The sequence below is a fragment of the Cryptomeria japonica genome, chromosome 1 (genome assembly GCF_030272615.1).
Source record: "Cryptomeria japonica chromosome 1, Sugi_1.0, whole genome shotgun sequence".
Lineage (NCBI taxonomy): Eukaryota > Viridiplantae > Streptophyta > Pinopsida > Cupressales > Cupressaceae > Cryptomeria > Cryptomeria japonica.
The window spans coordinates 37,951,212-37,975,563 of NC_081405.1; the positions used below are offsets into that span (position 1 = coordinate 37,951,212).

Genomic DNA, 24,352 nt, shown 5'->3' on the forward strand with positions numbered 1-24,352 from the left:
CAGCTTGCATAGATCATTTGGGCTCCTGTGGTGTTGTATTTCTCAACTCTCACAGGGGTTGTTGTCCCCAAACCCCTATTGTGGGCTTCGCCCTTGGGTCTCCAATAGGGGATAGCCCCACGAGCCTTGTGGGTGGGGCTTTGCCCCCCTACACTCCCCCATAATTGATCTGGGGGGAAACACGACTGCCAAAGTCACTAAAATTTAAACTCAACTATATGATTAGTCGCCACATACCAAACAAAAGTCTCTTGTCATCAACCAAATCACATAGTTATTGAAATTCTTCGTTTTATAACTTGTTATCTATATTAGGATGCCAAATCAATATCCACTTGCTCATAGATAAATTAGGGTGTACTCTAAGCATTGTTATATAGAAGGCTCCTTTCTTTGGTCCACTTGATCAAACACTATATAGTGACCACAATACTTACATTGATGCATAACCTTTAGTACACTAGCGAAGTGCATTCTGTTTTGTTTCAATGGTTCTTTTGGTTCAAATGGTTAAGGTAACATGAAGTCCCTTTTCAAGTATATGCCAACTCTTTGACATATATCACATCGCATAACCAAAAATTTTAAATCATGATGAAAGATTTGCCATCACATGCCTACAATAAGTACCTTTTTATGTGGTGGCATTAGGACTCATGCGACCTCTACCTAGACCTCTGTGTGCTTCTTAAATACCTCTTATCACGTCACACATTACATATACTAATACTTGGGTCATATTTGTATAACACATTGACCAATTGGAATATTTTAGCCTTTAATGCCAACCTCCTATGTTGTGTCAACTACATGTTCCTTATAAAAGAAGTCTCAACAAATACTCCCTAAGATAACCATACCAGATAGGTACCGTGTTAATAAAAAACAACCCTGTACATTAGAGGTTCTCATTTATCCCTTCAAGTGGTTAATCAAACTTGCCCACAAAGTTGGTTCACTATGGCATTGCCCTTCTCCATTGTGATGATAATTTTAAATATGAACTCTCAAAGCAACACTCAACATCTAGACACTCAACACTAAATCATGGGCTCGTTCATTCACACAATACAATAATGCGTGATGATCTACATATAATGTGGAAGGTGTTGTCATTAAATAATGATATAATTGTAGCAAGAGCCTCTTTTTGTAGTGTTATAATTCCTTTTTGTGCTCAACAATAGCATGCTAGTAAAGAAAACTAGATGATACAACCTTGGGTTTCTGCCTATGCCAAGATAGATCCAATTGTAAGCCGAAAGAGTCTACTTGTGTGTGAAATTATTTTCCTTGGCTTAGATATGCAAGGACAAGAACATATCAAATGCACATTTCATTCTTTAAATACTTGCTCATATTCATTAGACCATACAAGCAAAATTCTCTTCCTTGCTAACACAGAAGGTGGGAAAGACGTTTTAATGAAATGTCTGTAATACCCAATATGGCCCAAGAATGATCTTATCCTAGTGATGCCCCTTGTGTGTCTTAGTCAACATAGATTGACGAGTCATCCAAAAAGACTACAAATTTTCTTAAAGACATCATGTTGACATGTGGGATGTTTCTCTTAAACATAGTTGAATCATAACAAAGTCCAAATGATATTTGGTTGTAAGCAAAGAATCCAGCTTTCACCATGAAATTGGTCTTCAATTTGTCTTCTTCAACTATGCTTGCTTCGTTTATCTAGAAGCTACCTCTAAAAGATTAAATCCCATGTGTGGCCACTTCTTTGATGATGGAATCTGTAGACAAAATAGGTAACACGTCTTTAATGGTACTCCCTTCAAGTTTTTGTATGACCATGCAAAGACATCCTTGCAATCCATGAATATCCTAAATGTTGTTGCTTTTAGAATTGAATTCCACTCATCACCATTCATGATCATTTCTGAACTTCAAATGGGCCCTAGATTTACCATCTAATACCACCATTGGAGCATCCTCCAACTAAATAATAAAACCCTTACATAAATCACTGTTTTTAACAACTATATGTGCAAAATCACCTTCTAGATAATATGGAACTTAAAACATCATGGGCACGTCTTGTTCCTTCTTTAGGGGTAGCAAATATATAACCTTAATATGTTCTTGGTACTTACTATCGACCACGCTTATGAACTAATGGGTTGGTCTATCATCCAGCTTTGTATCCCCCATCTTGTAGTCTATAAATTTAAGACAAAAAGTCAAGGATGGTGGTATGAACGGATTCAAAATCACCTTTTGTTTTTTGTCATCTCTCTCCAGTTGCTCTTCTTTATTAATTTCCATTGTTTCATTAAAAAGATTGTGATGCTAAAACACCTCATAATCTTCCATTCGCCAAAAGAAAAAATTACTAAGGGAAATGTCTCATCTTCAATACGCTAACAAAGATAGCTCTATATTCACTTCAGGGAAAAAGAAATCGTATCAGAGATATCAGTCAAAATCTACAATTTTCATGACAATAGCAAAGAACTAAATTTTGAGGTATTTTTTCGATAAAAATAAGTTTATATTATATAAGAGATAAGTGAAGATGGGGTGGATTACAGAACCATACGTAAGGAGCATAGAAAGAAGTCCAGATTACTATTATCTGAAACCTAGTTTAAAAAAAGCACAGCTTAGTAATTTTTTAGGTATTGGAAATTACAATAAAAAAAGGGCTGTGTATCCCACAGTGACATCTACTTCAAGTCATGAAAGCAGTAACATATTTGACAAAGCACGACTTTTCATACAGTTCACATATTACTTGTAATATTCTATTAATCCACTGGCATATACACACCATCTAATTCTATAATTTCAGATTGCTCATTTAAACAAAAGTACATACGTGTAGTAGTCACAAATGTGTAATTAATTTCATTTAAATACTATAAATGTGATCAATAATGAGAAATTAGCGACTGCCAGTCCAGTTTTGGGCATTAAAGCCAACACGAAGTGTATCCCAGGGCTTCAAGGTCAATCGTAACATTTTTGCAGACCCATTAATTCTCAGCTAGCTACTGATCCCTTTATAGTGCCACATCCCTCAAGATCCTGGCATGACAGGAGGCAAATTCCACATTTTTAATGAACATTTACTGACATCACTTCAAGTTTATGGTTGAGCATGGAAAGCATAGACAGGCAAATAAGAGACTCGTTACTTCAGCTACAGAAAGTGCATTAAGTCTAACAGTGAATTTGAGTTCATTCTTCTGTCCTTTCTTTATTATCTCAATAGTTCTTAGTTCTTACAGCTTACAAGTAATCATTACATGGTATAACATTGGTTGAGAATCCCTTCTGCGCTGTATTTGCCCACAACAGGAAATACAGGTCACCAAGCCTCAGCTGCCAGGAATGAGATAAGAATGGTGCTCCAACAGGCAACTGTGAGCTCACATAAACACCATACCAGCCACATCCCTTCCACACACGTATAGTAGGCAAGGCTACATCGGACAGCAGGTCCTATGTCTTCTAAACTAACATGTTTCCTATTTTGACAGTTATTTTCACTTATTGTTCAGATAATGCATATTTCTTTGGATATACTCTGCATCCAGCAGTGCACACATCCTGATTAAGCGTCATTGTAATGTTGATTTCCTATTTCTATTTCAGCTATACTGCCTCTGGTTCCAGTATTATCTGTTCTGCACAATATCAGGACCACAGAATATGAATAGATAGTTCCTGTTTATAAAATTTGTGTATTTCCAATGTAACGACATATATAATTTCCTTCTTTCTTGATCAGAAAAATAAGCTATTTTTATTAATCTTTAATTTTTATGTGTATATATAAATTGTCTTATCTCATTCTACATGAAAAGCATGCAGTTCACAGATTATTATGCTAAGCATAATTTCTATATTCTGCTAAGCATAATTTCTATATTCTGCTTAGCATAATCTGTGAACTGCAAACAGTTCATGCAGAATGAGATAAGGATATGTATAAGTCTTTACACCTTCTGATTTACTTAAATGTGTTGCCTCACAGGTCACTTTGTTAGTATTATATGCCTACCTTGCAGCATCGCTAAGACAAATAAGTTACCTTGAATTGCATCTGCCGATCATTCTTGTCATCTATATGCTGCCAGCAGCTTAGACTCTATACCTGAATAATCAATTGAAACAAAGAAAAAGGAAGTATCAGATACTATCAAGATAAATAGATGACCATATTACGACAAGCGTCAGGGCCTCTAGACACAAATCTATCTACAAAACACAGTTATTTTTTCTGATGAAATTAAAGCTAAGAAGAAAGTCACTACTCTTCCTAGCAATTATAAGCAGTAAATATGAACTTGTATGTGTAGTCAGTGGAAAAAATTCAGACTAATTATGACATCCAAAAATCATTCAATGCGCCTGGATGCTCGCAAACAATTAAGGATATTATAAAATTTATATGCAGTGATTATGATTCACAGATCCCACTTTCAACTGTGAACAAAAAAAGCTGGGTAAAAATGTAACTAAACAGAAACAATTAAATACAAAGTTAATTTTATAACATATTATTCATATTTATTATGCTTCTTGACACTCGTTTCATGCTTGAGAATGCAATAAAATCCATTTTGACCTGCTTTTCACTTTCCTCCTCAAGAAGATAGTCCTAATATCACTAACACCACTATTTTATGGAGAAAAATTGCATTTTAAATTTCTTACTACGTTAATATGGCAGAAAGTATAACTGCTCTCACCCAGACAAATTCTTCTTTACCTGTTGATTGATGCAATTATTGCAGCTTTTTGTGGAATTGGACCCACAGCTGAAATGGCTTGTTAAAAATCAACCAAACCTCTGGAATCACTGCTAGCAAGGAAGTGAAAATTAATGTCATTTCTCACATCCCCTGCCACCTCTCCCAGGAACAATATCAACTTGGGACATCAAGAAAATAAGTAATGCCAGATTTTCTTAGTTGGCAGAACCATTTTCACTTAAAATAGGTGGAAATTTTTTACAGCTTGTAATGTTGCCAGATATTTCAAAAAGCACCAAATAGAATCACATGCTAATCAATGGGATCATGTCCACAGCCAATAAAGTGACCCTGACTCGGCCATGTTTTCTTCCAATTTCCCAAGAATCATTCCTACTGAAACATATGCAACCTACATACCTTTCTAAGGTTGCAATTTCTGTTACTAATTCCACTGAAAATGGATTATTGAAGTTTTGCAGTTTTAATGCTACTGACTTCAGTCTGAACAATATGCCTGATCATTTTTGTCAGCATTACATAGCTAGATCATAGACACTCTGCTTTTTCCTGGGATCATTTTCTTAGCTGTCAAGAATAGATGGTATTTAACATATATTGAGTTCTCCATGCCTGCTTGCCCTCATGACAATGTTGGTAATATAATATTAGAAGGGCATAAAAGAAATACCCATCCATCGAATCCCATTACAAGTAACAGAGACCATTAGCACCAAAAGGTTCATGAAATGAAATTTTGAACATTACCATGTTCTCAAATCTTTTCATTAACACTGGCACCGCTTTTGGCACTTGGCCATAGTTTACTCAAAATCTTTCTTGGTTTGGATGGGAAAGCACACAGGCCTTTTGACTTTGAGGTTTTTGCAACTTCTTCCCGTAAATCATTTCTTTCTTTCTCCGCCTCTGCTAGCCGTTGCTTCATTTTTGCTAAATCCCCTTTCAGTGCATTGAAATTTTGCTGCACTGCATCCCATCCTTCATCAAATGAGCTTGACTGTCCAACATCCTGACAATCACTTTCTTCAGCTGATATTAAGGCTTTAAGATTGCTTGGCAACTCATGCACTCCACCTCCTGCCATTGCAGCTCTTAGCTGCTCAAAGTATAGGACCTGTACAACAACCCTCAGTGGTAAGCGGTCATTCTGAGCAGCATGCAAGCAAACTTCTGTTGATAGTTTCTTGCAATCCAGGAGTCGACATATCCTCTTTCTCTCACTTTTAGTAAATCCAGGATGCTCCTGCAAAAAGCATTCACCAAATAATTGACAAGAATTATGCAATTATGTATAAATCCAATAGGAGCAATAAAACAAAATCCTTACAAGTGCACCCTAAAAAAGAATATAAATTAAATAGAAATGATCAAACAGAAGCCTTGGTAGTTACCTGAAGGTATGTGTCAATGGCTCTGTACAAATCATCATGTACTGGACGTGCAAAATCTGGTATAGCCTCTGAAAGGGCTACAAATTTAGAGATTGGCAGATTTGCATCTCGAGCAATCTCTATCAAATATGCATCTATAAGTTTTGCTACTTTAAACTTTGCACTGTTTGTTGCAGCCGTTGATGTCCTACTCTCCACGAAATCAATATTTTCAGTTGATCGTGTTCGCCGTTTCTCATATACTTGTGTTGTGCGGGTAGGGCTTGTGGGAAGGCTTTGGTTTTGCATTATAAAATGGTCTAATATTGTCTGTACAAGGTCTACATCATAAAGAGTTTCATTGGCATAAGAGAGAGATGGAATTAGCAGGTCATTCAAAGAGGCCTCCTCCAACTGCATTCCTACACGTCTAGCAAGTTCCATCTTTGAAGAAGGTGATGCACCTAGTATGGTTGCAGCTTTGAGTAATTTCAGCAAGAAACTACACGAGGTGGAACCTTTCTCTGCTGGTAGCAAACTGACAACAGTCTCTAACAGAAGTCCATGTTTGGCAGCAATGTCAGCATTATCAGAGGAATGGCTATGAGTTATTTCCTTTGACATACCTGGTAACCAATGAAAGGCATACACACGTAGGGCTTCCCCAATCACCTCATGAGATATTCTTCCTGTTGATTTAATTGCCACCATTACTCTCCAATACAAATCAATCTCCAGCTCAGCAACATCTTCTACCCACCAATCTTTAGGAGCAGGATGGCTTCGCCGGCTTTGAATTCCGTTCCCTATTGGAGTTGTAGAATTATGGGATGTTCCTTCCTCTTTTGCTGGAGAAGATCTAGTATTAGTGTATGACCAGTCCACTTTTGAAGCGCTGACTGATGCCCTATAAGCAATTGCATCAATGCATCGGCTTACAAGTTTGAGATCTTCAGAACAAGGCATAAATGCTTTGGTGGTCTTCAGTGTCATTATAGAATCTTTCCAGGACCGCAATATGCTAGAACTTAGAAAGACCTCTAATTTGAAAATCAGGTTCCCTTTTTCTACATCCTCATTCATCTCAAGATATTCAGCAGCACATCGAACTGCCACTATATTCAAGGCACTTAAAGTAATTGTGATACCGTAACAAAACTTGGCACAGATCTCAAACACGTCTGGACCACTAGGAAAATCAAAAAGCTCCAACTTATCTTTCTTGGATTGACGAGCTTCTGCAGCTAGCTTTTGTAATTTACCACATTTGGAAAGAAGTGGAAACTGCAAGAAAAGAAATTTGAATGTAGATATCATCAGTAACAACTCCAACAAAAGAAAACTGAAAACAATTTTCAACACATCAAAGGCTGAGTACTATGTCTCCATCTACCTGAGTTTAGAAATCTTGGAATAGGCATGACATTGAAGATACAGAGACCAACTAATCTTAAAAAATATTATATGTGCAATACAGTTTCACACACATGATATACACACTCTGGAAGGAGGCTTCAGAGAAATTTCAGGGGAGTAAAAATTTTAAACATATATACTTAATTTGGAGGTGCATAGTAAAATATGGTCAAGCCATTAATGATGGTGTTCTCATACAGGATGATTGTTTGTAACTGCTCCCAATCATGTAAGCACTCTTTCAAAGATGCAAAATAATGGGACTGATCAATGCTCATAAATGATCGGAGCAAGCAACAGCAGAATGCAGGAACAAAATTTATAAATGGCTAAATTCTATATATGTTTAACCTTGATATTTTTCTTTAATAGAAAAGGTGAAGCAGATATATATATCATTTATAACATTCTATTACTTGTTAACTACAATCATTACTGATGAAGATGTAGACATGTAGTCAGCATAAAATGCCTATTGTTATGTTCGATAATATTGGTTATCTGCTAATGTATTAATTGTTTTTTAATTAAGTGCGTTGTCACTCTCGGGTAGTTATAAGTGTCGGATGGTTGACAGTTGTGTTCCTCTTGGCAACCGTCGGGTCCTTTAAATATTTTGTGTACGTCAAGGGAGGAGGATAGAGTTGGATCAAATTGTAATCCTTGGCCGAACACCTTTGGTCTTCTTCTCTATAATAATTTCGTGTGTGAATAAAGATATATTTTACTCCTGTTTCTGGTATGCATTGTCATCTGTATTATTACTTCCTTATTTATATTACCGGATATTGCAGGAAGCAATATATCAACTTATGGTTGAGAATGCCATTTGTCTACCAAGGTTTCCTATTCCACGCCAGTGTCATGAATACTCATAACAGACATGTAAAACCAACAAGAAGGATGTAAAAGAATAAGAAGACTTAAACTGACAAGCAAGCAACTTTGTGCAGCATCACAGGTCAATCCTGCAGGCAAATAGCTCTAGATCAACCAGGCAGGTTGTGCAGTCACCAACTTGTCCAGATCTACCTCACAACGGGTCAAGAAAGCATTTGGCTTTATTTACTTGGCACTCTAATTTCCAGCTTTATTCTTCTTATTAACTGCAAAGCATATGGCTTCTGAAGTCCATAGCTTCCACTTAGTCGAAGTGCAATTATGTTTGGTCAGTTCTGTTTATTCGGAATTGATCCTTAATCCTATGAAAAGAAAGTTAATCTTGCCCTGAGACAGAAAACTAGATGGTGTGATCAGCACTATTTTACGTTTTACTGAGTTGTAGCCAACTTTGCCTTTTAGATCTTCCAGAAAATAACAAAGGACATATCATGCCAAAAATTAACACTAACTCCTTTTTTCTGGGTGTTGGCTTTATGGTAAGCTTAGATTTCACAAGATGTAGAGATCCAGCATTGTAGGATGAGATGATAAATTTTAATGTTCTCTAGGCTAACATGGTCCATAGGACCTATCAAAGTGTGTTTGAACCATAGTTCCCAGACTCGCCGCGAGTCTGGCGAGTTTGCCGAGTTGGCGAGTCAAGCCAAGCTCGGCGAGTTTTGACAACTCGTGACTCGGACTTAGCGAGTTTTTCTCATAACTCGCCTGACTCACGAGTTAGGCGAGTTATGGAAAAACTCGCCGAGTCCGAGCTCCAAGACTCGCACCATGGTAGGTCAATGTTTTGACTTGCAGAAAACGAAAAAAACATGAAATTGTTTGACAAGTTAGTCTCGCCGTCAGGATTCATATATGGAATATAACATTCATTTCCTTATGTCTTTTCTCTTTCTTATACTTCAAGTTATATTCCATATATATTGTCAGGATGTTTGAGAGTGGTTTCAGACCTCCATGAGTTATAATGCAAAATCTAGTTTTTGGAGGATCCTTCAAATTTCCAAACTTAGTCAAATTTCGGGCCATTTCAGGATTAGGATGACATTCCAGACTTCTAAGGCGAGTTCGCTCTGACCTTGATGTAAGGGACGGGACCTAGGAGGACACTATGCATTCAACCAAGGTTTGATTTAGCAACTTGAAGCGTAATTGGATAGTACACAAAAACCCTAAGAATGATCTAAATAACCCCTAATCACTCAACTAACCTGACCTCCTTCACTCCACCTTGAGGAGATCCACCTAACTTGATGACCTTTGAGAAACTCAATCTCTTCAATGCAAAGGCTAAGACACTAAAACAACCAACAACAAAACTAAAAGAGATAACCCTAGAAAGCAAAAAGCAGGGGTCCCCATTTGCAATGGGGCGATGTGTGAGTACCTCACAACAGGGATGTTTCTTAAATTTTTGAAAAAAGGGGATGAGTTGGGGACATTTCCTACCTGTCCCCACATCCCAAAAACCCCCCTATGGGGCACAAGGTTATTTTTGGCAAGAGACATGTCTCTGAGGAGCAAATTTTCAATCCCTTCTAGCCTCACAATTCCCCCTTCCATCCAACTTATATATAGCCCAAAAACTAAGAGGTCCAAGAAAGACCAAGGTCAACTATAGTCTCAAGGTAAAACCTAAGTTCAACAAGCACACTATTTAATGCTACCATACACAAGCACTCCTTAAAGTTTCCAAGTGAATATGTTCATGATGTCTCATGTTGGTGCTCCCAGAATTTCAATTTGGCCAAAGAAAATACTAAACAGAAGCCCCAAACAAGTAGATACTCTACCAACATGCCTTTCATGGCATAACAAGCTAGCACACATTATAATTGGCTTTATTCAATAATGGGTGCATGAAACAAGTTTTAAATCGTTAAAAATCTTTTAATTTCAAGGGTTTTTTTATTTTGCCGAGTCATTGCCGAGTCACGAGTCGAGTCTGAGCTGAGTCCGAGGCTGGGAACTATGGTTTGAACTTTGTTCAGAAGATTGCTTCTGTGAGAGTTAAACAATAAAATTCTAAAACTTCGTTTGGTTCTCCTGATTCAAAACTTCATGTATTAAGTTGTATTTTGCAAATCTGTGCAATTAAGTCTAATATCATTATATAGCACAAAGGTTAAAAATTAAAAAAAATTCTGTTCCATTTTTCATTTAAATTACACATCTTAAGTGAAGAGTTTGGTTGAATGTTTATAGCTGGGTAACTAAAAGAGATAACCCTAGAAAATTTCTTTGAAATTTTCTAAAGCATATTCAACAAATCCATTTTGTGCAGACCTGCAATTATTGCATTCCATTCGATGGGTATCTCTTTGAAGAAATTTTCTAAAGCATATTCAACAAATCCATTTTGTGCAGACCTGCAATTATTGCATTCCATTCGATGGGTATCTCTTTGAAAAACTACGCCAACCAATTTATAGTTCCTTGTTTACGCCTTAACAATTTGCAAACATGTCTACCATAGTAGTTGCGGCTACAACATCTGACAAAAATTCAATTCCATTATGTTTTGATATGCTTGTACCCTGTTCCAAAGCTCTCACATTGGTATTAGATGCAAGTCCGAGTATTTATAGAAACTACTTCATCTTAACAGTGCTTGGAAACGATGAAGTTCACAACTTGCTAAAAGTTGAGGTAGCAAACTTCTTCTTTAATGCTCAAAAGCCATGACGTTCACAAGTTGTGAAAAAATAAGCAAAGGAGCAAGCTTCTTCATAAAAGCTCCTTCATTAATGCTCAAAAGACATGAGGTTCATAAGTTGTAAAAAAACTGAGGAAGGTAGCATTAGTTAGAAATTAGGGCAAAAGTGCACAATTAAGGTCCAAATTCTAACTTGCTTGGTTTTGGCAACTTCACAACCCTTTAATCTGAGCATTTTTCCCTTCATCTTATTGTCATGTCTTTTATAACTTTCTTTTGGCTCACCAATGTTCTTACTAACTTAGAAAATTATTAATTTAATGATAAAGCTATGCCTTTTGAAAAAATATAATTAACCTTGAGAACAAATTAATAAACTTTCCGACAAACATCCAAAGGCTGCGAGAGAAAAAGAGGCATATCTTTTGACTTGGTCAACACTTTTGCACAAAATTTTACCAGGCTGATAAAAAAATCATTAAAACCAGAAGCCAAAAATATGATTTAATTTCAACTAAATAAATCCCTCAATTTAATTGTTTCCATAATTTGATCGACAAAATTGAAGGTTTAATATTTTGGAAGTCGAGAGGTGGGTTGACCTTAAAAGTAGCCACATTTTTAAAAAATGATGCCATAAACCTCTCTACCAAACCATTTTATTCCAGCTGCTATGGAAATTTAAATTTAATTGTTTCCGTAAATCATTCAACGAAAAATCAAAAGTTTAATATCTCCTGAACCGTAAGGTATACTGGCTTGAAAACTTGCAATGTTGGTCGAAATACTACCGGAAACATTCCCATAAAAGGATTTTGCACCATCTTTGATGGATTTTCAAATTTAATTGTTTTTGTAATTTGTCAAATTGTCATGGCTACTCCCAGGATCTAGACTAAAATGAAGGACAATTCTTCTTCAAAGGGTCATGTCTTTTGACATGAATCCAATTACTTGTGACACTACAAAGGTCGATGAAGGCAATGAAAAGCATATAACACGTCGCACTATCATACACAAATTGAATTGATTTGATAAAGGTTTTAATGTCTGACGACAATTATCATTTTTACACAAAAAGTTCAAATTTTGTGGCATCAAAACAAGGATAACACCTGTTGCAAATATTGTCATTGATGTCAAAGGCACTTAGTGAAGATTGTTGGCAAAGATATTGTCATTGATGTCAAAAGTATGGCTACTAAGAGAAATACACATATAATGTTCATGTTGGCCTACAAGGATAAAATCTAAAGTTCCTGAAGATCATTTTATAGGCAGCAATAAGTTTATAAGACGAAACAGAATTGTTTGATCAAATTAATGACCAACAGTGATCAATTGAAAGACATTTGGAGACGGTTTTCAGCTTACAAAAGAGAAAGCTCCTTGTATTATATTTAGAGATGAGGCTGATACAATTGGAACAAGATATGAACAATATTGATATTACAAACAACAAACTAAGAAAGGCAAGTCAAGAACAAAGCTATGAATAGAGGTATGAATGCAGTTTAAATTAAAGATTTAAACTTATTGGTTTTGACTGACTCTCATAAGACAGCTTACAATGCTTCTATAATTATTGCAAGACAATGAACTGGTTCTACAAGGCAGAGATTTTATATGATATATTTGTTAATGAAAAAACCCCAAACCTGCTCTCAACATGAATTACTTATTTCTGAACTGAATTATGTGTATGCACTCCACTATTGTTTATTCCAAGTCTGATGTACTGATTTGTTTAATGCTCACATCAGATATAGCAATGATAGCAAGGATATAATAATGAATGAACAGCAAACATAAAACTGTAATACACAGGAGTTCTAGCAACCCAATGTGAAAGACACAGTAGTAAATTGTTGCCAGACTTGAACATACCATATTCAGTACTGGAATTGCTTTCTACAATGGATCCAACGATACAGTATACTGACCAAATACGAATTAAAAGATTGCATGAGAACTCAGCTATAAAAATCGGCAACCATAGTGGGCAAGCGATTTAAGGATGAAATGCCAGCGTTGTAGAAGCGCTTGGCATTTATTAAACTCTGCTCCCACAATATCTCCCGACCACTGCTTCAATAAGAAATATGGGTCACGAAATGGAATCACAAGTGTGCTGTATGAAGGTTGCAGTTCAGTCTTCTAGCCAGATCGATAGTAAAAATGACGTGTAAGATTACAAATACCACTACCTAGAAATATTCAATGCCAAAATCCGTTCCTGTCCTCAGACGTCTGGCTTCACCATGGAATTGATAATCTGAAAGCTCTAAATAGAAATAGTCCGTGGTTTTGGAAAGAGGCGGCACTATCCATAGAAACTTCAACAGTGGCAATGATTAATTCTCATAGAAATATGATGCACTACGGCAAATATTAATCTCTATCATCCCCAACAAAGAAAGCCACGAAATATATATTAATAATAACTAACTTCCTTGATTAATCTCTGCGCTGACTAATCATGCCACGACTCATAAGAATAATGGCAAATACCAATATTGTCACTAGGGAATTGAATCAAACATTAACAGCAGTATCCCTTATTACTCTGATAGACAGTATTATAAAACATTCAGAAAGTAGTAATTTTGTTCTTCAAATAAGAAATAGAAGCAAATATCATTATTTCTCAACCTCTAACAAATTTGTCTCCAACGGACTCTTCACAAATTTGCCTAGCTGTGAACTCCATGGCGAATCCACCTCTTCTGAAGAGACAAGTTTTCGTCCAGCCCTTCTGTACTCCTGAAGGTTTTTGTCTCCAAAGATATTAAATCATTTATCAAATCCAAAAAAAATGCCTGCCTTCATTCAACCTCCCTATAAAGAACTCCAAGAAACATTTAGAACATTAGGCCGACTTGGCCGACATAGATAATATTTTGGAGAACTTTATTTACTAAAGTGACATTTAATAATATTTTATTATTTTTATTATTATTTAATTAAATTAATTAATATTAAGTCATCATTTGAATATATCTTTTTATAACTTAATAAAAATCAATTTAATTAATAATATTTTGGAGAATTTTATTTACTAAAGTTAAATTTAATAATATTTTATTATTTTTATTATTATTTCATTGAATTAATTAATATTAAGTCATCATTTGAATATATCTTCTTCTTTTTTTGATAACTTAATAAAAATCAATTTAATTAATAATATTTTGAAGAACTTTATTTACTAAAGTGACATTTAAGTATCAGTTCACTCTTTATAAGCAATATAAAAAAAAAGTGATATTTAATAATATTTTATTATTTTTATTATTATTTAATTGAATTAATTTTTAAGTCATCATTTGAATATATCTTTTGTTTTTTTTTTATAACTTAATAAAAATCAATTTAATTAATAATATTTTGGAGAACTTTATTTACTAAAGTGACATTTAATAATATTTTATTATTATTTAATTAAAATTAATTAATATTAAGTCAATGCAATCAAAAACTATATATCGTCCAAGTCAAGCAACAATTAAAATTGTTTATATTAATTATGAACAACAGACATAAAGCAAGCCAACTGCCCTTAATTAATGTTAATAAGCATTAAGTGGCAGCGATCAGTATTAAAGAAAAAAACAGAAATTACATATCAAGTGACCAAGAGTAGAGAAGATATGAAATCACCCAAAGCAAAGCATTTAATATACATTGATAATAGAGTTTATCAAGAGGAGAGATTAAATAAATGAAACAAATGAAATGATATTGAGTACAGTGAAGATTAATTAAATACAAGTCGGTTTGCTTATGAAGCAAATATACCATTATATGGTGCGACTTGTAATGGGAAGTTAAAGATTTGTTAATTTTTATATATAACTTATCCAAGACACCTTTTATGAATACGGCAGATATATTGGCCAGTCACACAAGTTACATGCTAACCAATCAGGTTGAAGACTATTAAAAGAAGCGGAGATTATTTCATTAAGAAGAGACTTTCATTACCATTGAGAGCAGCGACTTTTTAGAGGTTTCATTAAATATCAGAGAGCAGTGACTTAAAGACAATAGAACAGCGATAAAAAGAATAAATATAGTGATATGCTATGTACAATGATTACATAGATTAAATTATGATTATTTTAGACATATAAGCAAAGAGAAACAAGTACGATTTGGTAAGGAAAAGAAATGTATATCCAAAGGTACGATTTGTTTGGTAAAAGTTAAGTTTTCTTAGTTGGAAAGGAAATATTTGTCAAGAAGGTGCAATTTATATTTGACGAGATGTGACTGTCTGTATGATATGTCTATTTGTTAGGAGGCATGTCTTTTGGATACATGACTTAGAGATATATAGAGAGGCTGGAAATGGAGAAGAGTGTGTGGTGTGGCAAAGACAATCAAGCATATACACCAATGGCCATTATTGAGTAGAAAGATAGTGGATTTGATAAGAAGAGTATGAGAAGATAGATTACAGATTTGATAAGTAGTATATAGCAAATTTACATGAGAAGATTGAGATCATAGTCTTGGCATATTTATGATCAATTTATGGCAAATTTGAGAAGGAGATTATAATAGTTTGAAAAAGAGAATTATTTATGTAAAAAAAAGATTATCCATCATCCGTTGTAGAAGCAACAATGATAAGGTGGAAATTTGAATGTGGGTTGGTGCCTCTAATGGGCAAGTGCCTCTAGTATGTTGAGCCTACAAAATTTGTAAGAGATTATTATATATGCAAGTAATTTTCTGTGGTTTCCTCCCATAAGAGTTTCCACGTAACCATGTGCTCATCAACACCACCTTACAGATTTGGGATGTATGAATTTATAAAATATGTAAATGCTATCTTGTAAAACCCAATTACTATAGTAGAAATCATTAGTGTAGGTTGCAATGTATCAAGAAAAAATATCATTTGTATTTGACTTTACCTTTAATCTGTTGAAATCATTTTTCAAAAACAAAAATATATAGTCTATTTCATCCAAACATGAATGTGATGACATAGAAAACAGGTTTTGCGCGCCTAATGCATATATAGTATGAAGTAGCAATTCCATGGTTGTACAAGAATCCACCACCGATCAGGGAAAGGGAGGAGAACATACCAGGCAATCCCTTTCTACAGCATAACTGCAAATACTTTTGCTATAACACAAACATGAAATAGACTAGAAGTACACATCAATTACAAGAGAGAGGAAGAGAGATTAAACTCTAGAAATATGAAAACATGGTACTTTAGCTAATGATAAGGTAAATCTACTTACTTTGTGTAACAAAAACTGTGCATCCTTTACTTCAATTACTACATCACTTGATACTTCTGAAATGACTGACCTGTATCAAGGAAAAAATAGAGCTTATATGCTGATAAATGGCACTAACATAAACATCAACTACATCTGCAATGAAAAGAAAAAAAGGTTCAGAAGTTTTTTTTTGGAACAAAATTACAATCACACTGAAAAGAATGTCGCATAAACAAACATGTCTAGAAGGAAACATAAAGGGTGGCATTAGATTGTTTGCAACCAAGATATACTTAATCCATTTGAATCAGGAAGTGCTAATGCAATTCAAGCAAACTATAATTAATCCATTTGAATTAGCAAGAGTACATGCAATTGCAACCAGACTATAACTAATCCATTCGAATCAGCAAGTATATATATGAATCAAATTTTTGCATCAGTATTAAGGCGTTGAACTTGACACTCAAGATTAGCTTCATAGTTGTCACAATTGTTAATCAACACAGAAGAGTGAGGGCCTTTCTTGTTTTCTATGTAAAAATCAAGTGGGCATATGATTAACAACTACAAAGTAATCATTAAAATTTGAATAACTGAACATTTGATCATGAAGTCTTCATGAAGATCATGAAGGTAAGTGGGCATATGTCTTGTCATTACATGATTTAACTGAGAAAGCACTTAACAAATATTGTTCCCTACCCAATATATGTATAGGAGGCTCCTTCAATTTACATAAAAGGCCTCTCATTTACTTTGTATCTTGACGAGTAGATGATAAGAAGTGTCCAAGTAGAAGATTTAGGAAGGTTATCTTAAGGAGCTTCATCTCCCCACTTAATGATTTCATATCATGGACTTTCCTAGTTAAATCCCTAGAGAATTTAGATGTTGTTTATCATTAAAAGTGAGTGCTTAATAGACAATCCCATCTACTAGGAAATATATTAGCAATGAAAAGCTAAGATTGTGATGAGGAGGGAACCCTTTGATGCAATCATGGCCAAGGGGGTCCAAAGGACTGTCCAACTATGCAACCCACACTAATAAACACACATAAAACAGAAATCCATCACAAAATGACACAAGATATATGCTGGGGGAATCCTTAGTGAGAGAAAAAACAAACCTCCAAAGAATTCTTATTATATTAATTTCATAAACATAATTAAAGTTGGTTGTAATGGCTTTCCACACACACTAGCAAAATAACTTTTGGAAACAGCACTTTCAAACTCGCTACATGAGCTACATTCAAGTACAAAATAACACCATGGGATTCTCACACTATCTGCTCACATGATTACACTCCACATCACACTCCTTGTTGCCTCACTCTACCTCTCACAATCCTTTCTATCTTGTTGTTGTACTTACTTATTACACCTCTACTCTCTCTTAATCTTCTTCTCATTTCTTACAAATGACTTAAAACCACCTATATAACCCTTCCTCAACTTCCCACACAATGTGTCACCCTCAAGGTGATGCAAAGCTTGAATCCACATAAAACATGTCACTGACTAAAAATAACAAACTTACAAATTCCAACGGTGGTGAATCTCCATGTGGTACAACATAAACCCCTCCGACTATTATCCCAACATTTCCAAATATTCACCCTTGGCACAAATCCAAAACAACTCTACCTAGAGACACAATCAACCTACAAACACTTTCTCAATCCAAATTACCAACTTTTGTTCATCCAATCAACCTCGATCACCAACAAAAGGTACAAAAAATACTAACAAAATTACTATCACAACTAGAAGATCTAATTCCTCAATGTAGTGAAATGTGGTAACTTCTTGTACTGCAAATTATTAACCACAAAATTACACATTCAAATTGTCAAACTAAACCACAATTTCCACTTTCTTACACGTGATACCACATTTCTATGATGCCTAGGGATGCACCTACACTAGCCTTTGAGGAGAATCGTCAAACTACATTTGACATGCTTCCTTGCACCATAGTTCAATCAAATACTATAGAAGCAGAGGTTAGAATGATTCAACTCCCAATTTAATCTAATCCTATTACTATTATGAATCCCTTGTTTACAAGAAATTGATCTAATTTCATTAAGATTAAGATGGATTATTAGAAACATAGTGACAAGGAGGTTATCACAAGGTTTGTAACCTTGAGAAATGGTTCATATCAGATAAATATGTCGTGGTCAATAGGTCCACTAATCTCAAAACTCCCACAATTAACCCTAAAAAAGGTGATAGAAAGGGAGATAATTCCTTCTCTCAATCTATTCAATTTGCCTCAAAAGGGAACCCCAGTTGAGATCAACAAGACTAAGAATGAAGGAGGACCTAAACAAATGCAATGAGATAATTTAGTTGACCGACTATGTAAGGAGGGTGCCATGAATAAAGATTGAGAGGTGGACTAAAAAACAAGACCAAGGGACTCCCATATGCCTAAACCAAGTACCAAGAAGGAGAAACAAGAAAAGCTTCCTAATTTTGTTAAGAGATTGTACCAACTTGATGGAGCTGCCAAAGTCCCCTATACTCTAATTAATCAATGAGCTTAATTAGTTGGAATCTGAGAGAGTTCGAATCTTATGACAAAAAACCATTGATCTTTCCAAAAAGCAAGATTATATTAAAAAGAGATAAAACACCATAATAATAGACACAAAAGAATTCATTTGTCTATTGCAAGAGGTTAAAATGGGAGGCATTAGTTTAGGATGGGTTGTGAACTTCATTTGGCCTAATTCCATTCAAGTTTCCTCTAAGAACGAGAAAGGTAAAGGGTGGACGACAATTTTATTCAATAGAAATGGACTACTAAATGTTAAAGCCTACATGCTCTCCTTGTAATAGATTTACTTGGATTGTTTTACAAAAAAATAATGTTCAATTTGAGCTTTATTTTGTGTATGGACTTAATGATTATAATGATAGGGCTAGGTTGTTAGAGATACGTTGGTCATTTCCTCTCTAGTGGAATCTTTGTCCAATCTTGCCAAAAGGACTTGCATAAGGATTTTCATGTCCTCCAACGATTGAGAAAGGCTCCATATCAAGGAATCTTGCCTCTACAGCAAACTCCTCTCCTTCCTCCATGCCATGTAACTTTCTCTTCCACTTGCCTATGTAAATGCCTCCTTCAAAAGGCAACAACTTCTTTCCACTAGAGCATGTTGTGGGCATGAACCTAAATATCACTAGCAATGATACCAAACTCCCTAATACCATTTGATCTATAAGGTACCAAAAGTATTCTTTATTTTAGTCACAAACTAACAAAATTTTAGAGTAAATTAAATAACCAATAATCAGCCAAATTACATGCAAAAATTAATTTGAACAAGGAACAAAAATTAAAAAGAGATAAAACGCCATAACAATAGACACAAAAGAATTAACTTGAAGAAATCCTTAGTGGATGAAAGTTCCACCAAAATATGTGTCATGCTCACTTAAGTATTCCAAAATAGCAATATACAAATGAATCTTAGCCCTTACGCTGTCTAAGAGCCTTGATAAGCAACTAAAGTCTTTCCCTATGAACAAAGCTTGCCACGAGCTCCCAACACAAGAGACACAAGAATTAACAAGCTCTGTCTATGCCCAATTCAACCTCAAACTTGTTAGTTATAATTCTCAAGCACGAAGGAAGCTAAAAAAATTGGCAAGGAGGAACTAAATACCCAAAATCAAGAAACTTGATCAGTAAAAAAAAGAAACAATTGTACGAAACAAGTTTGTTTGTTTGTTTCTATAGACTGGTGAATGACAATTTCACCACTTTTTGCAAACTAGCGAACATGTGTTCGCCACTTCCATGATGAAGTCACTACTTCATCAACCTCCTTTGAGCTAATTCTTTTGGTAGCCATAAATTTTGCATGTGAAATTGAAAGGAGGTAAAGACAAAACTTGCACTCTTTGCAACTTCCATTTTGTGTAGTAAACATTTCTTAGCGATTACATCCCTACGATGTTTTAGGAGCCACTTAGCTTGTATTCTAAGCCTATTACTTTCAACAGTTTCTAAGAAAAGGCTTTGAACTTATTCTTAACCCATTTATTATGATTCTTCTAAGATTCTCTTTACTTGGATGGTTCCTGCAATTATGGAGATGTCCCCACATCCGTGGAAATGTGCTTGTCGTTAACAAATCCAATACAAGCAATTAAACTTCATTTTTTTCCAACAAACAAAACTCCAACTACTAAATTTTTTTTTTGCATTTTCATTATTATGAAAAGTAATGACAGAGACAATAATTACCAAAGATATTCAATATTAACAAAGGAGCAAAAGTCTCCTTATATAAGAGTTACAAAAAGAATAAAGAATATTCCTAAAATCTATCCTAACAACTTATTTGACCATTATGTAACTAAATATTACAATATGATTTGAATACCCTCCCTTAATGGTGTATCTATCAGCTACACCAACCTTATATGGAAATTTTACAAATTTGTTAAGACTCAAGGACTTGGTAAGAATGTCTGCAATCTAGTCCTTGGTTGGAACATACTACAAAATCACTAATTCGTCTTCTACAACTTGACATATGAAATGGCGATGAAGATCCCAATGTTTTGTATGGTCGTGGAAGACTGGACTCTTGGCCAATTTTAGCACCCCTTGATTGTCACAAACAAGGGTGAAGGCCCTACTTGTGACATTTGCATGTTTGAAAGCATCCTCGTAACCATGTTGCCTCACATGCTACTTTGACTACTACTTGATACTCTACTTCTGTCAAGGAAAGAACTACTACCTATTGCTTCTTTCTAGTCCATGTGTCTGCACCCATACCAAGACTAAAAACAAGCCCAAAAGTGGACTTCTTGTCATCCACTGAACCTACCCAATCTGAGTTTGCAAACCCAACCAATCAAGGATCTTTGCTTCCGCTATATAGAATGCCAAAGTCGAGTGTCCATTTCACATATCTCAACCCCTCTTTCCTACAACCCAATGTTTTGCCTTAGGGTCTGTTATGAATTTGGAAACGTAACTCATAGCATAGCTCAAGTTAGGTCTAGTTATTGTAAGATAGATAAGGCTGCAATAACTCAATAAGGCTGCCCACTAGTTGCCAAAATGTTGACTCATTAATCACCTGAGTCTATTTTGGCTAAAAGCTACTACCATTTCTCCATAGGTGTAGCCAAGATCTCACAATCTATCTATAGAATTGTAAATTGTATACCCTTGATAATTTCAATTGGCTCCAAATTCAAACATTTGAATGTTGGCTTCGGGGCCCTTAATGGTTGTATCCCTTTGTCAACCTCTCTCCAAAAGTTGTTAATGAAAAGGTTCAAGTTACATATAAATGTGACTCCCTTTTCCATTTGAAAGTCTACCTCTCTAGCTCTCTAGCTCTCTAGCAACTCAATTTGATTCAATTCTTAATAGCACTTTTATAAAGAAGGCAATTCAAGTCCATTATTGCAAGATTACAAACCTATCAAAGTGGAAAATCTAAAGATCAACATCAAGTACATTGAAACATCATCCCTTGTGTGGAAATCATGTTGCACTAAGAACTTGCAAACCTTCATCATCTCACATAAGATCCAAGCTAGGGTTTTGTGCATAAGGTAATCATTGTGAATTCGTTTCCTTTTTATGCCTTTGCTCTTGAGGGAGTATGCAACGGTCTATCATCCATCATTGTTGTTGTGGAGGTGTAAACACCAGCACGAGGTTTGACTTAAGCAAGCCCCTATAAACCAACTTTTGTAAAATGTCACTTCCCTTCAACAACATATAACTGATTTGAACCAAAGCCAATCTCAACCTAACTTTCCATAATATTGCACTCGTAGTCTATTGTCATCCACCATTTTAAAGACTCCCATACCTACTCACATTGAGACACCTTGTTTTGAGAAGTACAATGGGAAAGGAGACCTAATAGCTATGTATCGACCTTTATCGCACTTTATAGTGATTTTAAATTTGAAGATGCTCTTCTTGTAAAACTCTTTCCTAGGTCATTGAAAGACATGTTCTTGGATTATTTGCTCTTTACCCAACAATTCAATCCATTCATTTTCATAGCTTGTCAATCAAATTCTTTAACACTTTCAAGCTAAAATTGTGCCTCAAGTCTCTTTGACCGATTTGGTTCTCGCAAGGGGTGAAGGAGAAAATGACAACTTTATAGGATGTCATCAAGCCCTTTTCTCTCAAAACTCTTATCCCCTTTTGGATGCTGATGTGCAACAAGTTTTCATTGGGAACTTGCAGCCACACATTTGTGAGATCATGTTAATGAAATATCCTTTGTTTACATACTTATGCATAGCTCTTTATGCATAGCTCTTTGAGATTACCAATTATCGATTAGCCAATACAAGGGTTCTTTATTGTTGGTTCTTGTTGGTTAGTTTGAGGTTGCTCCTAATTTCTAGTCATTTAGAAAGCAAAATAAGAATTTCATTAAGATAAATCCTTCTTCTTATCATATTCAAACTCAGGTTGTAGCCACGACACCTATTGCAGCCCCCTCTCCTAAATTGAGGATTTGACATTTTACCCAACTTTCTGATTCTCTCCATTCCATTATGATGGAATTGTTTGATAGAACCTAATCGAGCTTCTCCCTATCCGTCTCGTAGATACCTGTTGACGTGTATTTTGTACACAATCATACACAGAATAAAATACCCAAAGGCATCTTATCCTCTCTTGAATAAAGTCTCTAACTGCTGAAGATATCGCAAGAAGGATCAGTTAGGGTGACTTCAATGTTCTTTTAAGTAGGGTCTCTACGTGTGGATAAGCACCAGTGGTCGTTGTGATTGCTGTGTCATCAAGGGGCCTTACGTTTTCCGAAGAATTTTCTGAAACTAAACAAGCTCTCAAAAATATCAAAGGGCAGGGTTTGCAAGGGATCTAATCTAGTCTAACCCTAAGAATGACTCCATGTAGACGAGACTTGGCGAGATTCTACCAACTCCAATATTGCCATAAATTAACAACTCAATTGAAATTGATGCGATCTTCTAAGGTAACAAATGATTTTTTTTCAATACATCAAGGATCATGGACACTACCACGAAGGTACATATCCAAGATACAACAACGATTGAAGGTTTAAGTGATTCAAATATCTCCAGTCGACCACGCAAGGCGTTCCTACAATCAGCAAGAAGCTAGTGGTTTGGAAAGCGAATCCTACCAAAGATCAAGTCCAACACTTTGTCCTTCGAATTAACACACTATTTTGATTGAGAATGATTCAAGAAAATGAACAACCATGAAGATAACCATGAGAATTGCAATAAAACACCATAACTTCAATATTTTATTGATCTCAAAGTCATCATGTACAACAATTGTTTGAAATTCTTCCCTCAAAGCTCAATCTTGCTACAAAACAACTTGCTTCTAATCTCTCTAATTTCTCCTTAATCTCTAATTTTATTTTTTAGTTCTAGTTACAAAATGAAAAGAAATGAGGGTATATATAGCATCCTTAATTACAATGAACGGTCCAGATCGAAAGAAGATCAATGGCCAAGATTATGACACCTAAACCCTAATTAGGGTTTTATTACAAAAATTCCCCTTTTATTGCACAACATTAAATGCATAGCCAAATATTAAATTTGGCACAAAAATCTAGGAGACATAGACCAATGACAATTAAGGTGCCATGTCATCTATAGCAACCTCTCATCTAGAATCTTATTCCCTTTCCAATGCTCCTTTTTAGCATATGTAATGAATCTAGATACGATTCCTTCGATCTCAGCAATGGGAATCTCGGGAAGATTCTTCATTCGTTCTTCTAAGTGGATGACCTGATCAAATGCCTAAAGAAGAGCAGCGTCCCAATCAGGTTCAAGTTCCTTAGTCTTTTCAATCAAGAGCATGGTAGCAAACATCCGGTCCCGTTGCTCATCTGTGATAACATTAGCATCCTTGCAAAAGATGACTTTGACTTTATCCTCCAATTCCTGTAAATCCACATCTGTCTCAACTTCGATCCTCCTGTCAAGAATGGTACGTAGTACCTCA

At 35.2% G+C, this 24,352-nt stretch overlaps 1 protein-coding gene across 7 annotated transcripts in view; it reads right to left on the reverse strand.

The window, feature by feature from the left end:
* Positions 1 to 2,842: 2,842 nt before the first annotated feature.
* The window catches only part of LOC131027408 (BTB/POZ domain-containing protein At1g67900), a 75,105-nt gene continuing 53,595 nt past the window's right edge, over positions 2,843 to 24,352 (reverse strand). Inside the window, exons 2-7 of one of the 7 annotated variants that reach the window (XM_057957451.2) lie at positions 16,343 to 16,412; positions 13,734 to 13,844; positions 6,131 to 7,393; positions 4,736 to 5,982; positions 4,055 to 4,117; positions 2,843 to 3,642 (exon numbers count right to left, since the gene is read on the reverse strand). In XM_057957451.2, coding sequence (XP_057813434.2) covers positions 5,494 to 5,982; positions 6,131 to 7,393; positions 13,734 to 13,844; positions 16,343 to 16,412 — 1,933 coding nt within the window. In that variant the 3' untranslated portion in view covers positions 2,843 to 3,642; positions 4,055 to 4,117; positions 4,736 to 5,493. Of the gene's footprint in view, positions 3,648 to 4,024; positions 4,118 to 4,735; positions 5,983 to 6,130; positions 7,394 to 12,968; positions 13,845 to 16,342; positions 16,413 to 24,352 lie in introns of those variants that run through there. The other 6 variants (XM_057957450.2, XM_057957452.2, XM_057957457.2 and 3 more) reach the window with 6 other exon arrangements.